Raw genomic sequence first — 16,319 nt, forward strand, 5'->3', positions numbered from 1 at the left:
TTTGCAGCCCAGACAATACAGCTGATTTAATACTCATGATTCAACATAGTACTGTCCAATTCCAGAACAGAAACTCTGCCAACATTGTAAAAGTTGGTTGAAAACCACAAAAAGTCCTCTTCAAAAAGGACAGTACAGATTAGATTGTTCCTTCTATTTCCACTGACCAATATCATAGAATAATACATAGAAGGAACCATTCAGCCCATCGTGCAGGCTCTTGGATCTTTGAATTAGTGCCACTTCCCTGCTCTTTCCCCATAGTCCTGCAAATTTCACCAAGTATATATATATATAATTCTCTTTTGACAGTTACTATTGAATCTGCTTCCATCACACTTTCAGGCAGTGCATTTCAGATCATAACAATTCACTGCATTAAAAAAAATCCTCATCTGCCCTAAGATAATTATTTTACCAATTATCTTAAATTGGTGTCTTCTTGTTACCAGTGCAAAAAATCTCTCATTTATCTTCATTAAAACCTTTCATAATTTTGAACACCCTCTATAAATCTCTCCATAACCTTCTCTGCTGCTTGAAGGAGAACAATCCAACCTTCTCTAGTGTCTCCACATAATTCAAGTCCCTCATTCCCTGGCATATTCCCTGGCTTTGTTTTCAAAATACATGCCCTGTCATGGAAATATTGTAATACACTGACACCAAAAATAAAAGGACAGGAAGAAAGGAATTATAATACCAGACAGTAACAAATCAAGGAGTTTAAATGAGGTTGCAAGTTGCAAATTATAACTTCAGCAAATTATAAGTCTCTGAACTCTGGCAGTTGCTGGTTTAAAACATGGGGTGCAAAAAGAGGGAATATATCTCACTTTCGTACCACAAACATGTTCAATAGTTTTCTGCCATCCGACTAGAAAAATAGAAAGAACTGTTTTCATGGCAGAAGAATGCGGCTACAGAATGCTAAACATATCAAAAATTTTACTTCCAATTTGAAATACTGAGAGAGCTGCTTGCTGCATTAATACATCAACTGGAAACATGGTACTAACTCTTTATATTGATCTTCTAGAGAAAAATGTTAATGCTATGCATTGGGATTAGCCAGTATCTTGGTTACACTGGATTGGCTGTCTGTCGTATTAAATAAATAAGCAAACTGTTTTGTTCTAATTTTGTCTTTACAGATGGTATTCTGGACCTGTATGAGTTGGCATGCATTCCAAAAATATGCTTTACCAGAAAGCAGATGCACGGACATACTTTTTAGTCTTTATTATGTCAGTTGTCAGTCACTGGAGTTTATTGCAATGGGGAATTACCCTTGGAAGCACACACAGTACATGGTGGTATTTGTTGTTACTGACCAGAGAATCTGAAGCACTGTTTCATAACAACCTAGGCTCAGAAAATTTAAAGTTGACCGACTGGTTGGAATTCTCTGCAATATCAACATCAGTGATTTAATGTCAGCCCTTGGAATTGCAGAGATAGTGGAGGCATTGGTCGAAATATTCCAGAACTCACTGGATTCCGGGAGGGTCCCAGCGGATTGGAAAGCCACTAATGTGACACCCCTGTTCAAGAAGGGAGGGAGACAAAAAGCAGGTAACTATAGGCCAGTCAGCCTAACATCGGTTGTTGGGAAAATGCTAGAGTCTATTATTAAGGAAGAAATAGCAGGACTTTAGAAAAGCTTAATGCAATCAAAGAGAGTCAACATGGTTTTGTGAAAGGGTTTTGTTTGACAAATTTGCTAGAGTTCTTTGAGGATATAACAAGCAGAGTTGATAAAGGGGTACCAGTAGATGTAGTGTATTTGGATTTCCGGAAGGCATTCGATAAGGTGCCACATAATGTGGCCCCTCACGCGAAAAGGTTGGGCACTCCTGGGTTAAATGTTTTACACTGTAGAATATATTTGATTCCTTTTCACATTCAAAACTTTATGGCCTTTGTTTATCATCTTAGCATTTGCATTGCAAACTTCCATAGCAGTAAATATTGTGTGAAAGAATTTCAATCTTAGCTGTACCGAGGCATATTCAGTAAGAATCAAACAGGATAAGTTTTTTAAAAATCATGTTAACATTTACTTCTTAGTGCTGGCTTGCATGGAAGTTCTTATTGGATTTATATAAGACAAAAGGGCCACATTCTTGTCTACCAGAGTTAAATTGAGTCTCTCAGTCTCAACATCACTAATACCAAATTAATAAATGCAGGACTTACCACAAAGGAATGTTCAGATACTAAGCCATTCTTACTATTATTGTGGTGCAGCATTTGTGTGCCAATATACTGTGCCACCAGATAGCTACAAAAGACTTAAGATTTTAGATTTGACAAAACAAGACAAAAATAAAAGCAATCATTTGATGAAAAAAACAAACTGCCAAATAGGTGGCATGCTTGATTCCCTTGCCAAAAGGTTACTAGAAACATCACACTAGCAATGGCGGAACCCAGAATGGTTATTTGAATAGCCGCTGTTCATTAAAAAAAAACCTCATCTAGAGGACAAACACAACCTCAAGAAAGCAAATGCAAATCCAAGTAAAGTTACCTATCTATTCAAGTCATGTTTGTAATTGTCTAAGAAAGTGCATTTCGTAATGAACACTATTTTTTAAAAATGTCTTCTTTGAGTCTTGTCACACAGTGTGGTCATTAAAGGAGTGCAAAAGTTGGGAATTCGGTGAGTGTGGAAATTCAGTGCAGAGGGAGAAGGGCATGCTGTTTTTTGCCTCCAATACTTATAGTCATTGAAAGACATGTAAGCTTGAAGCAGTAAGTAGTTAAAATTTTTGTCCAATATTTTAGTGCAAGTTAGTGTGTAGAAAAAGAAACAGAAAAAAAAAACTTACAACAAACTGAAAAGCAGAAATAAATAATGCAAACAACTTAGACTAAGATACAGCAGAGCAGGTTGTGTGGCTGGACTGCAGTATGTGGGAGTTTGTGGACAGCAAGTGTCCCAAGCAAGCACATTTGCAATAGATGTCTCCATCTCTAATCTCTCTGGCTCAAAGTCATTGAGCTGCAGTGGGAATTGGAGACACTGCAACGCACATGGGAGGGGGAACGTGGCAGTATCTGGACAGTTTGCTCCAGACTTCGGTCACACCTCATACAGAGGCTCAGGTTCAGAACAGAGTTGGTGCGACTGACAAAGTACAGATTAAGGGGAACCCATGAGACAGTGAATGAGGATCCTGAAACTAAACTGAAACAATGTACTTCTTACTTGTGTGAACAGGGATAAAGACTGTCAGAAGGATAGCCAGAATATGGACCATGGCAGCTTGGAGCAGGAGGCTTGGGCAGGGAACAGAAGGAAAAGGGGAAACGTAATGTGATAGTTGTGGGGAAATTCCATAATTAGGGGACAGATAGAAACCTTTGTAAGAAAGACTGAGAGTCCCACATGGCATGTTGCCTACCTGGTGCGAGTGTGAAGACAGCTCAAACCAGCTTGATCCAGTTGTTGTGATCTGTGTTGGGATAAATAATATAGGGAAGAGTAGGCAATATGTCCTGTTTGCAGAGTATCAGGAACTAGGAGCTAAATTGAAGAACAGGACCTCAAGAGCTATAGCTTCTGGATTATTACCTGAGCCACATGCAAACTGGCATAGGGATAAGCAAGGTTGGCAAGGTGAACCTATGTTACTAAAGGAGTGGTGTGGGAAAGATGGGTTCCATTTCATGGGACACTGGCACAGGAAGGAACTCTACTGTTGAGACAGGTTCCACCTGACCCGGTCAAGGAACAGAGTCCGAGGAAAGGATAAATAGGATGGTCACAAGAACTTTAATAAATTTGAAATATAAGAGGGGGGGTGGGGGAGGTGGGCTCAGGTGGAAAAGGCAGCATAAACAATAGTTCCAAAATAAACGAAAGAGAGTAACAGTCAGAAATTGTGCTTAAGGCACTACCAGGAAAGAGAAAACTAAAAGATGTAATTAATTAAAGCAGGAGAGAGAGAAATAAGAAACACGTGAGTAAAACATTACAGCGGAAGGACAGGTTAGGGCGTGTAGCCCAAATAAGCAGCCTTTATACAAACGCACGGTGTATATTAAACATTTACTTTGCGTCAGTATTTACATTAAAAGAGCTCTTGGGCCAACCATCAAGAAGATCGCCCCCCTCAAATCTAAATCAGGAGATATAATCACTGACCAACGCAAACAAATGGACCGCTGGGTTGAGCACTACCTAGAACTGTACTCCAGGGAGAATGTTGTCACTGAGACTGCCCTCAAGGCAGCCCAGCCTCTACCAGTCATGGATGAGCTGGACATACAGCCAACCAAATCGGAACTCAGTGATGCCATTGATTCTCTAGCCAGCGGAAAAGCCCCTGGGAAGGACAGCATTACCCCTGAAATAATCAAGAGTGCCAAGCCTGCTATACTCTCAGCACTACATGAACTGCTATGCCTGTGCTGGGACGAGGGAGCAGTACCTCAGGACATGCGCGATGCCAATATCATCACCCTCTATAAAAACAAAGGTGACCGAGTGACTGCAACAACTACCGTGGAATCTCCCTGCTCAGCATCGTGGGGAAAGTCTTTGCTCGAGTCGCTCTACACAGGCTCCAGAAGCTGGCCGAGCGCGTCTACCCTGAGGCACAGTGTGGCTTTCGTGCAGAGAGATCGACCGTCGACATGCTGTTCTCCCTTCGTCAGATACAGGAGAAATGCCGCGAACAACAGATGCCCCTCTACATTGCTTTCATTGATCTCACCAAAGCCTTTGACCTCGTCAGCAGACGTGGTCTCTTCAGACTACTAGAAAAGATTGGATGCCCACCAAAGCTACTAAGTATCATCACCTCATTCCATGACAATATGAAAGGCACAATTCAACATGGTGGCTCCTCATCAGACCCCTTTCCTATCCTGAGTGGCGTGAAACAGGGCTGTGTTCTCGCACCCACACTTTTTGGGATTTTCTTCTCCCTACTGCTTTCACATGCGTTCAAGTCCTCGGAAGAAGGAATTTTCCTCCACACAAGATCAGGGGGCAGGTTGTTCAACCTTGCCCGTCTAAGAGCGAAGTCCAAAGTACGGAAAGTCCTCATCAGGGAACTCCTCTTTGCTGACGATGCTGCTTTAACATCTCACACTGAAGAGTGCCTGCAGAGTCTCATCGACAGGTTTGCGGCTGCCTGCAATGAATTTGGCCGAACCATCAGCCTCAAGAAAACGAACATCATGGGGCAGGACGTCAGAAATGCTCCATCCATCAATATCGGCGACCACGCTCTGGAAGTGGTTCAAGAGTTCACCTACCTAGGCTCAACTATCACCAGTAACCTGTTTCTAGATGCAGAAATCAACAAGCGCATGGGAAAGGCTTCCACTGCTATGTCCAGACTGGCCAAGAGAGTGTGGGAAAATGGCGCACAGACACGGAACACAGAAGTCCGGGTGTATCAAGCCTGTGTCCTCAGTTCCTTGCTCTATGGCAGCGAGGCCTGGACAACGTATGTCAGCCAAGAGCGACGTCTCAATTCATTCCATCTTCGCTGCCTCCGGAGAATACTTGGCATCAGGTGGCAGGACCTTATCTCCAACACAGAAGTCCTCGAGGCAGCCAACATCCCCAGCTTATACACACTACTGAGTCAGCGGTGCTTGAGATGGCTTGGCCATGTGAGCCGCATGGAAGATAGCAGGATCCCCAAAGACACATTGTACAGCGAGCTCGCCACTGGTATCAGACCCATCGGCCGTCCATGTCTCCGCTTTAAAGACGTCTGCAAACGCGACATGAAATCCTGTGACATTGATCACAAGCCGTGGGAGTCAGCCGTCAGCGTTCGCCAGAGCTGGCAGACAGCCATAAAGGCGGGGCTAAAGTGTGTCGAGTCGAAGAGATTTAGCAGTTGGCAGGAAAAAAGACAGAGGCGCAAGGGAAGAGCCAACTGTGTAACAGCCCCGACAATCAAATTTTTCTGCAGCACCTGTGGAAGAGCCAGTCACTCTAGAATTGGCCTTTATAGCCACTCCAGGCGCTGCTCCACACACCACTGACCACCTCCAGGCGCTTACCCATTGTCTCTCGAGATAAGGAGGCCAAAGAAGACTTTGCGTCAGTATTTACAGCAGAGAAAAAACTCAGCATGCTAGATAGCCCAAGGAAAACATTGAATCAGGGCAGGGACTCACCAAAATTAACATGAGCAAAATAATGGTAATGTAGAGAATAACAGCATTGAGGAGTGATAAATCCCCAGCACCAGAGGTTTTCCATCTTAAGAGTTTTGAAGGAAGTAGGAGAGAACATTAGAAATTTATAGTTGGGACATCTGCAAAGTTCTCTCGATTCAGGAACCCTTTTGTTCGATTGGAAAATTGTGCATGTCACTCTGCTATTAAAGAAAGGTGACAGAGAATACAGAGAATTACAGACCAGTTAGCCTAAAATCGGTTGTCAAGAAATTACTAGGGTCTGTAGGATAGATTGACTGAACACCTTGAAAATTTTCAGCTGACCAGAGACAACCAGCATAGATTTGTAAAGGGTAGGTCCTCCCTGACAGACCTAATTGAATTTCTGAAGAGGTGGCTAAAGTAGTGGACAGGGGAATATCTATGAATGTTACTCATATGGGCTGCCAGAAGGCATTTGATAAAATCCCTCATAAGAGACAATTAGCTAAAGTTGAATCCCACGGAATTCAAGACAAATTATTGACCTGGTTAGGAAATTGTCTGAGTAGCAGGAAACCGAGTAGGGAAAATGGGCAGGTACTCTAATTGGCAGGATGTGACCAGTGGTGTCCTACAAGGATTTCTGTTGGGGCCTCAACTATTCGCCGTACTGAGTAATGACTAAGATGATGGGATAGAAAGCCACATATCCAAATTTGCCTACGACACAAAGATAGACAGCATTGTAAGCAGTGTAGATGTTAGCATAAAATTACAAAGAGATATTGATAGATTAAGTGAACTGAATGGGATAAACTATGGCAAATGGATTTCAATGTTGGCAAATGTGAGGTCATCCACTTAGGACTTAAAATGGTTCTAACAGGGTACTTTCTAAATGGTGAAAAACTACAAACAGTGGTGGTCCAGGTACATAGATCATTTAAATATCATGAACAGGTACAGAAAATAATCAAAAGGTTAATAGGATGCTGGCCTATATAGATGGAGGACAAGAATGCAGGGGGGTAAAAGTCATGCTTCAGCTATACAAAGCCCTCGTCCGACCATACCTGGAATACTGTTAGTTCTAGGTACCATTCCTTAGGAAGGATATATTGGCCTAGAAGGGAGTGCAGCATAGATTTACCAGAATTTCAATTACAAGGCAAGATTACACAAACTGAGGTTGCATTCATTGGAAAAATCGGTAGGTTAAGGGTGATCTGATTGACATTTAAAGTATTAAGGGGAACAGGGTAGATAGAGAGAAACTATTTCCCCTGGTTGTGCAGTATCAGACTGGGTGCCTAGTCTGAAAATTATAACCAAACCTTTCAGCAGTGAATTTAGGAAACACTTCCACATGGGAAGGGTGGTAGAAGTTTGGAACTCTTTTGCGAACAGAAATTAATGCAAGGTCAATTGTTTATTTTAAATCTGGGATTGATAGACTTTTGTTTTAAGGTTTTAAGGGATATATGGCAAATGTGGGGAATATGGAGTTAGGTTGCAGATGAGCAATGAGCTCACTGCATGGCAGAACAGGCTCAAGGTGCTAAACAGCCTATTCCTGTCTTCTGTTATATTCTTGCACCCTGTAACTGGAGGTTTCGCATTCTATCAAATGCTGTTCCTATTTCAAAAAACGAAAGGTTTCAGCCAGAGTTTACACAGAAGTTGGATGTCACCGAAGCATAACATTACAGATAGTAATACCCTGTGCGGAGACACTAAAAAAAAAAGAAATATCTGGCACTTGAATGAATAACAAATGCATCGTTATTCTAATAGCTAAAAGATGGCTTTCCAGCAATGTTCCCTGTAAACTGCACAGCCACACAGCAACCGGAAAGTCCCCGCGCAGGTCGCGCACAAGGCGACCTCTAAGTTACCACGCATATGAGGCCATATGAAAAAAAAATTAAAGGGGCTACACACTTAAATAAATCACCTGTGAACTCCAAAAAAAAATTAGAGAGAACATTGCTTACCAGTTGCTCCAATTTGAAATGGCAATGACATCTACACTTTTAACAAAGTCTGGAGAAAACTCTACAAACCATCAACTTTTCTATACTTTGTCCATTCTGTTAAACAGATCATAATACAGATATTTTGTGTGATGCAATGCAATTCTCTTCCCTCCCTCCAGCAATATTGAGAGAGCTTGGCTGCACAAGTAGTCTTTTAATCATCTCAATTAACAAAAGCTCTCAACTCCATCAACTTAATAACCTATATTATAACAAGTTAAGTGAGCTATTGCACAACTATTTTACTGTTGTAGCAGGGTAGCAGAACAGGGATTCCTGCTCTTAACTGCTTTCCAGCAACACCTGCAGAAAGTGCAAGCACGTAATCATTGGGCAGGATGGGATCAAGTTCCATGAGGATCTCTCTGCAGACAGTAGCCTTTAAACACTACCACTGACTTGCACTATCGAATAGTCATTTGACCGATCTACCAGAGGACAACTGGTGCACGTGGAAACAAATCCAGAAGAAAAAGTCATTGCTTTCTGGAACATGGAGGGTGAACTGAGCAGAAAAACAATTCAACAAGTAACCTTGCATGCCGAAGCTAGTTGGTCTCTATGAAGTTGTCAAGGATTGGCACAGAGGAAAAGGGGGCATCACAGAGGTGTGCAGAATTTTTTGACACCGATTTAATACAACGCACCTGGAATATGGGGAAAAGTTTTCTGTTTACAACCAGGAGTTGTCTATTGTAATCTCTGCTAGGCATATGGAACCATGTCCATTTGCATGCACATTTTGGCAACTGCTCCAGAGCACAGCCCCCTAATTCTATCTTTTTCTCTCTCTTGACCCTTCTCTCCTCCCCTTCCCATCAGTCATGGGACCTTTCATTTCCCCTCTTCAGTATTTTCCCCCACATTTCTTCTTTTCCTTCTAACTTTCCAGCCACTGTTCCAGGTTTAAATGCCCCTTAGATAAGACCACAGCTACCCTCTGTGCCTCCTGTCATTTTTCCAGAGGGCCAGTCAAGACACCCAGCGCTGTTTCCATGAACAACTCATCCCCATCCTCCTTTCTCACCAACCTTACCTCTCAGTGCAGCTGCTGGGATTAAAACTTGCCATTGTGATTCCCATCCCAAATATCCCACCCACCATTGTTAGCTTGGACTCTGCCAGCAAATAAATAATTACTGCCCCCTCCACATTTCCCTCCAGAATGTCCACGAAGCCACAAACAAGTCCTTGTCATCTACTACCTTATTGAGAATGATTACATTGACATCTTGGATTTGACTAAAACTTGGCTCACATAACACCTTGCTCCCCACCAGGTAATACTTTCTATCACCTGGCCTGCCCAAACTGTCACAGTGGCAATATGGCCTTCATAACAAAACTTCCCACCTTGGTCTCTCCCCTTACTCCTCTAGTACATCAAGCACCTCAGCATGCTCACTCCTATCTCTCCTTCAAGTTCTCTGTCATCTTTCCAAATTCCACTTTCTCACCATTATATCCTCCCTCCCATCCTTCCTCAGCCTCTGCACTAAGTGCCCCCTCTAGCTTCCCTTTCTTACCTCATTTCCTTCAAGTTCATCTTGTCCATAAGACTCACTCCCTGCATATTTGGCACCTTCTCAAAACAGTTGACCACCCAACTTCCCTTCCTGGCCCTAGGCTAGCTGACTACGTAATTTTTTTTCCTCTCCTCAGGCACTGACCCCTTTCCTTTCAAAACCAGTCATTGAGAGTCCCTCAAAAAACTCACCTTTAATGCCTTTGGCCTGGATTTTAATGTTCAGTCACGCTGACAGTAAATGAGCCCAATAAAGCATGAGAAATCCAGAAGTATACCAAGCACGTTTGTCACTGGCTTTTTAACACAGCCATTATCTCAACATATGATTTGTCAGTTTTGCAACCGATTAATGTCAGCAGCCAATTAATGTCAGCAGGCATGATGGACACCTGCATGACACAATTTCAACTCCACTATTTGAAGGAACACTCCAAACATGCAAGTTGAAGTAGTCAGAGATAGGAAGAAGTAGTGCCATGAAAGGTCAAAGGCTGCACCCCACTTCACCGATGCCCCCTTGGATGTGCTACTGGTGGCTGTGGAACTCTGGAGGGATATACTGTCCCCTAGTAGCAGGAAGTATCCGCCAACTGGTGACACCAAGAAGGCATGGTTGGAGGTGACACAAGAGGTCAGCAGCAGGAACATGCTGCCATGCTCCTGGAAACAATTCAGGAAATGGCTCAATGGTATAAACAAAAAAGTAAAGGTGAAAACAATGGCACATTCACCTAAATCCTGATGTGCATATCACCCCAACCTCCTCACTCTGCCTTCTCAAGCCTACTCTAAGACAACACTCCTCACACCAACTTACTTTGAAAGTACAGCCACCCATCCCTCTCTGTCAATGCACATCCTCACATCCCCACTTGTCCATCAATCATTGATACTCACCCTCATCCTTTTACAATGTCGTGCCTCTCCCTCAGTCATCCTGAACAAATGCTCTCCATTCATCACTCAAAGATCTCTTCTTTCCCTCCTTGCTGGAGGAGAGAGCACAGAACACCAGTAGGAGGCACAGAACACCAGTAAGAGGCACAGAACACCAGTAAGAGGCACAGAACACCAGTAAGAGGCACAGAACACCAGTAAGAGGCACAGAACACCAGTAAGAGGCACAGAACCAAAGATGGCCTTGCAGCCATCTCACAACTAAGATGCAGGTGCTGGAAATTAGTGGAATCTCAACTCGCCTGGCCATTTGATGGGGGTCTCCTAGCTGCCTGGTGACAGAATTAAATATCAGACATCCACAAGGCATACAACACTCACTTGTAGTCAGAGTGAAATATGGTTATGTGCATAATAATTTCAAACAAACAGTCTTAATTTGACAGTACTGGTTCATGTCTTTTATCTTCCACAGCCAGGGCCTTCACGTGTCCAGCTGGTGGTGGTCCAGGTCATTGTCACAGCCGCCAGTGCTGACATCTTCGTGGAGGTCACTCCCTCTGAGGATGTGCTATGAGGACACATGTCGCAGATCATGCACCAGTTCAGTTACTGGCACTTCAGTGGGACTCGCAAGGCAGATAGCTGGGTTTTCACCTGCTGACTCACACATCACAAGTGAGCAAAAGCAGAAGACGACGACATGGAGAGCAGTGGACATTCTGTGGCAGAGGGTGCAGGATGCTCCCAAGTGCTGCTCAGCTGGATGCAGATGAAGTATCTCGGGGACCGATGAACACAATACTTCTGGAGCAGCAGCAGAGAATGTGCAATTTACTGGTAAGTGTTCCAGTTGCACTGTGCATGCTTAGAGAGACTGGAGAAGTCCGTCTCAAGCATGAGTGGCATGATGTCGCAGGCCTTTGCAATGATGTCTTCGTCCATGGAAAGACTGGCCACTTGCATGGACCATCAAATGCAGTAATTACAAATGCATGCAGGCCTTCACTAATGGTTTGCACACTGCGAATGTCACCTTAATTATGATGCCATTCTGATGCCCACTGATCTGAAGTAATGTGCTCTCCAGCACATTGCTTGCAGGGAAATACAGCTGGGCCGTGAGAGGGATGATGGTGAAAGGGGACATGGAAATGGGAATTCTGCTCAAAGCCACTTCTCACCCAATGCACCTTCCACCACTCCCCAACCCCACTTGGTACTTCACAAGCTGCCTCATGTCCAAATGGCTAAGATTGCAGCTGCCTGAGACGTCGCAGATATTGACGTTTCAGTCAATAAGGCTGCATTTGCACATGTGCCAGTACTGCACCACCTAGTGGTTGCATTGTAATTTTAAAGGCTGCCTTTGCTGACCAGTTACGGACCTTAACCTTTTTTTTAAAAAAACACTGACACGTTGCTGACCCCTGGTTTTGTGACACTTTACCAAACGCCTTTTGGAAGTCCATGTACCCTCACCTTCATCAACCCTCTCTGTTAGCTCATCAAAAAACTCAATCAAATTAGTTAAACACGATTTGCCTTCAACAAATCCCTGCTGGCAGTCCTTAATCCACACTTGTCCAAGTAACTAGCATTTTATCAATCCTAAAAGCTTTCCCACCACCGGTATGTTCATTTACATATATTGTCTTCCATTAGGAGGTCTCTACTTGCTGTTTTAAAATCCAATACTATAATAGTATTTTTTCTAAAAGAACATTGACAAATATGTTTCCAAATTGTAGCATTACATTTAAAAACCAACAAGAAACTAAGGAGAGGTAAAAGGGAAGCACAATGAAACTACAGGAATGAAAATCAAGAGGAATTGATTCAGCTGCTTCCCAGGCATTTCAAATTGTAATTCATTGCACTGCTTCCTGGGTCCCAAAGGTTTGACTCCTATTCTCAGCATCTGTTAGAATGCACTACACTGCTTCCAATATTGACAAACTGTATTTCCAACTGTGTTTTTTTTATTTAAAAAATACATCTGCTTCACATTTGATTCAATATCTGGAAAGAGACAACTGAATGGAGAGACCTAGATGCTTGCAAAGGAGAGCTAATTATTTAAAAACTTGTTTTATGTTATTGTTGTTACGTTACTTCACTTTTAACGAAAGCTGTGGGACTTAGAAGAGTATAAATACCTTACTGTAATATCCACCTCAGCAGTACCCCAAGAACCTCTCATATTCCCATTAATTGTAAATATTTTAACAAGGCAAAAACACATTTGATGAAAATCTCTTTACACCAAGTCAACAATCAAATTCCAAGCAAATGAAATTGGGGAAATTATAAACCTATTTCTGCTTGTCATTTTAATTCAATGCTTGCCAAAGAATATTTTTTGAGAAAGATTCTTGAAAGCTATCTATATATTCTACAGCACAACTCAGTAAATCAGAGGCTATGTTGCCCATCACCTTCCCCATTTGCTTTGTGTGTGACTCCTCAGGCCTCATCTCTGATCTTCACCACTTAACTGAAATTTTATTAAAAGCACTTCCAGAACTGAAATGCTGGTTTATTGGCAAACACCATAGAGGAGACCTGGGGCAGTGAGCAGCAAAAGATGATGGCAGACTATGGCCAGCAAATAGCAGATAGTCTGCTGGCACCCTAGCATGACAGGATGGGAGGCAAGTGAGCAAACAGACAGGCAAGCTACGACCAGCAGACAGTGCGCAGTACGGTCCAGCCCAGTGGTGCTGTACTACCAGGCTGTGGCTTGGAAACAAAGGCAGGAGGCTAGGAGAAAGTCAACAACTGATCAATCAAAAATGTAAAATAAACTGTTAAAATTAAAAGTGGTGGCCATTTGGAACAGTCTTTGATTTTTAAAAAGGCACTATCTTGCATTTGTCTCACACCTTGCTGGGAAACAGACAAGGGCAAGTAGGTGCAGGCTTCTGCAAAAGTAGTTTTCAAATCAGGATTCAAATATTCAGCTACAATAGCTGAAAGTGACTTGCCCTCCAATTTCACCGCAACAGAAAGACCAAATAAAGGAGCTCTGTGTTGGAATGATTCTGGCTACAAATCAGTGTGTTACAATTCTATGGACAACAGTGGCCCTAATGCACACTGCCACCTTGCCAGAGCAATATTCTTCAGGAGCAAAAAGTCTTGGTCTACTTATGCTAAATTTTCAGGGGGTTTTTTTGTTTTCTACACAAACATTTTACATCAAAAGTTCTTTCCTCCTTTCAGTCAGTGACTTTTTCTGTATTTCCACTGAGAGGACAGCACAGGAGCACACCACATGAAGCTCCGAGTCATACAATGGTACACTGTAGAACATAAGTTTATATCTTTCAATCCCCACATACAACAGTTCTCCAATCTTTGCTACTCACTCAGCCAGGTGTGGAGGCACAATGCTTTATCTTCTCTACTTTTTACTCGCAGATGTTTAAGATTGAAAGGAACAAAATGCATTTTGTCAAAACTGCAGCAAATGGGCATTTTGTGCTATTTAAAAAGCTATACTGCACATTATTTTAGACATAGGATATAGCTGATATCATTAAATCTAATACTCAATAAATTAATGTATGTAAAACGGGAACAAAATAAAGATGCATGTGTACCATAGTTAATGAAAAAACATCTAATTTGCTCATCAACAACGAACATACCAATGACAAACATGGCAAGTGTTGACACCATTGAAGATCAATTTGAGGATCCAATTTATTCCTCTGCAAATATTACCAGTGCCACAGTGGGTGTTTTCTCTTCCTTTCACCAAATAAAGAAAAACACCACAAAATCAAGTTACCTGGGTTCCACATTGAAATCAGATTAAAAGGGCGTCACCTTCAAGGATAAGTATTATATGCCAATTTGCAGCATGTAATTCAGCACGAAATTTACAAAGCAGAGGCCAGAGTAGCTGAAAATGTCATAATATGCTGTAGAAGGTACTTTTTTTTTAAAAAACTGGAGCCTAATGCTGCAACAAACCCCACCCTGACTTTATTCCCAATCCAAAAGGTGTTTGATGCAGACACTGAATGCGAAGAGTAGCAAGGCATTCCATTCCCACAGCTGCCATTGCTCCCTCCAATTAAAACAGCAATTAAAAGGGCAAGAAATGCTGGAAATACTCAGCAGGTCTGGCAGTATCTACAGAGAGAGAAGCAGAGTTAACATTTCAGGTCAGTCACCCTTCATCAGAACTGGCAAAATATTAGAAATGTATCAGGTGTTAAGCAAATAAAGCGGGGCTGGGGCAAGAGATAACCAAAGAGAAGATGTTGATAGGATACGGTCACAGGACAGGACAAGGTCTGAACTGAGGTAGTCATTCAGCTGAGGTGTGGAGCTAAAACAGCAGTGGAAAGATTGCAATCATTAATGTTCTTTACATTTATTCAAATATGGAAGGAAAAGTAAACAGAGTAGTAGAAACATAAAACTAAAGTCGAGGACAGTCTCTGAGGAATTGTACACCGAATTGGGAGCAGCAGGAACAGGGACACTATAATCCAATAAACTTTCCTTTAAATAGTGGGGTATAAATTATGTAAAAGCCACAAAGCTGGAAAGAAACTCACTTTATGGCCAAGAGACATGACATACTATGAGAATTTTGCTTGCTCTCAATTTATATGTTGAAACTCCGATGAAATGCATGGCAACTTGTGCATCGTAACAAAAAGAGTTAAGGTATTCTACAAATTAGCTCCTTTTGCAACTAAGATTTTAAAAAATTAAAAATGAATATACAACTTGTATTAAATAGTGCCTTTAAGATAGGAAGTGTGCTTCACAGGAGTGAAATAAGACAAGAATTGACACTGTCAAAAGGAGATATTGGAGCAAAAGCAAAATACTGCAGATGCTGGAAATCTGAAATAAAATAGAAATTCCTGAAATATTCAGCATGTCAGGCAGCATCTGTGGATAGAGAAACAGAGTTAGTGTTTCAGGTCGATAACCATTCGTCAGAACGGAAATAGTGGAGGATTGACTAAAAACTTTGAGGTAGGTTTTAAGGAGCGTGACAAGAAAACCTGCTATGCCAAATGAAGATTTTTTTAAAATTTCATCATTAAAACCTACATTAAAATTTTAATGGAAAAAAAAAAGCTGGAATCCTACAGTTAACTTTTAAAAAGCTGGCAGCCAAGATAGCCACCGCAATTTCCATCCGAAACATTCCAAGGCATCAAAGGGAGGTGTACGTCCCCAACACAATGGCTTGTCCTACTGATTGAACTACCCAAGATTGCTTTCATTAGCAGGACATTCATAGCCATCTTGAGACTTTCATGAGTGGAAACATCCCTCCAGGTGGTAAACAATGACAATGCCCCGAGAAAGGTTTTGGGTTTTAGACTTTGGAACTCATTAAAAACAAAGGTAATTGAGAGAACCATGTGACAGTCCCCCACCAGGCTGTGTAAAACTGGGAGTTTTGTTACAGACAGCAAACAAACCAGAGACTAAATCTGTGCAGAGCCAGGAGGGGTGTATGCCTCTCTTTCTCTCTCTCCAGAAGACCTCCTGTGGGGCATGTGAAGCCTAGCTGCCAGCTGCTAGATCAAAGACAAAGACCCTGGGAAGGACACCTCCTGCTCAACTGTCTCCAAGAACAACTATCAACCCAGAGTTTCAGGATCACAACATCAGCCAGAAGACAACAGAATCACCCAACCCCACAGACTGTATTAATCTTTACTTGTGCTGGACTCTAATCCAAA

The 16,319-nt window shown here is 42.2% G+C and overlaps 1 protein-coding gene across 9 annotated transcripts in view; it reads right to left on the reverse strand.

Moving 5' to 3' along the window:
* LOC137372162 (serine/threonine-protein phosphatase 6 regulatory ankyrin repeat subunit B-like) overlaps window positions 1-16,319 on the reverse strand; it is a 447,200-nt gene that overhangs the window by 386,747 nt on the left and 44,134 nt on the right. For 6 of the 9 annotated variants that reach the window (XM_068035683.1, XM_068035682.1, XM_068035681.1 and 3 more), the window contains exon 2: window positions 3,411-3,461. The exons of 2 other annotated variants lie outside the window; for them this stretch is intronic. In XM_068035683.1, coding sequence (XP_067891784.1) covers window positions 3,411-3,461 — 51 coding nt within the window. Of the gene's footprint in view, window positions 1-3,410; window positions 3,462-10,596; window positions 10,655-16,319 lie in introns of those variants that run through there. One more of the 9 variants, XM_068035678.1, reaches the window with a different exon arrangement.

Source organism: Heterodontus francisci, chromosome 7 (genome assembly GCF_036365525.1).
Source record: "Heterodontus francisci isolate sHetFra1 chromosome 7, sHetFra1.hap1, whole genome shotgun sequence".
Lineage (NCBI taxonomy): Eukaryota > Metazoa > Chordata > Chondrichthyes > Heterodontiformes > Heterodontidae > Heterodontus > Heterodontus francisci.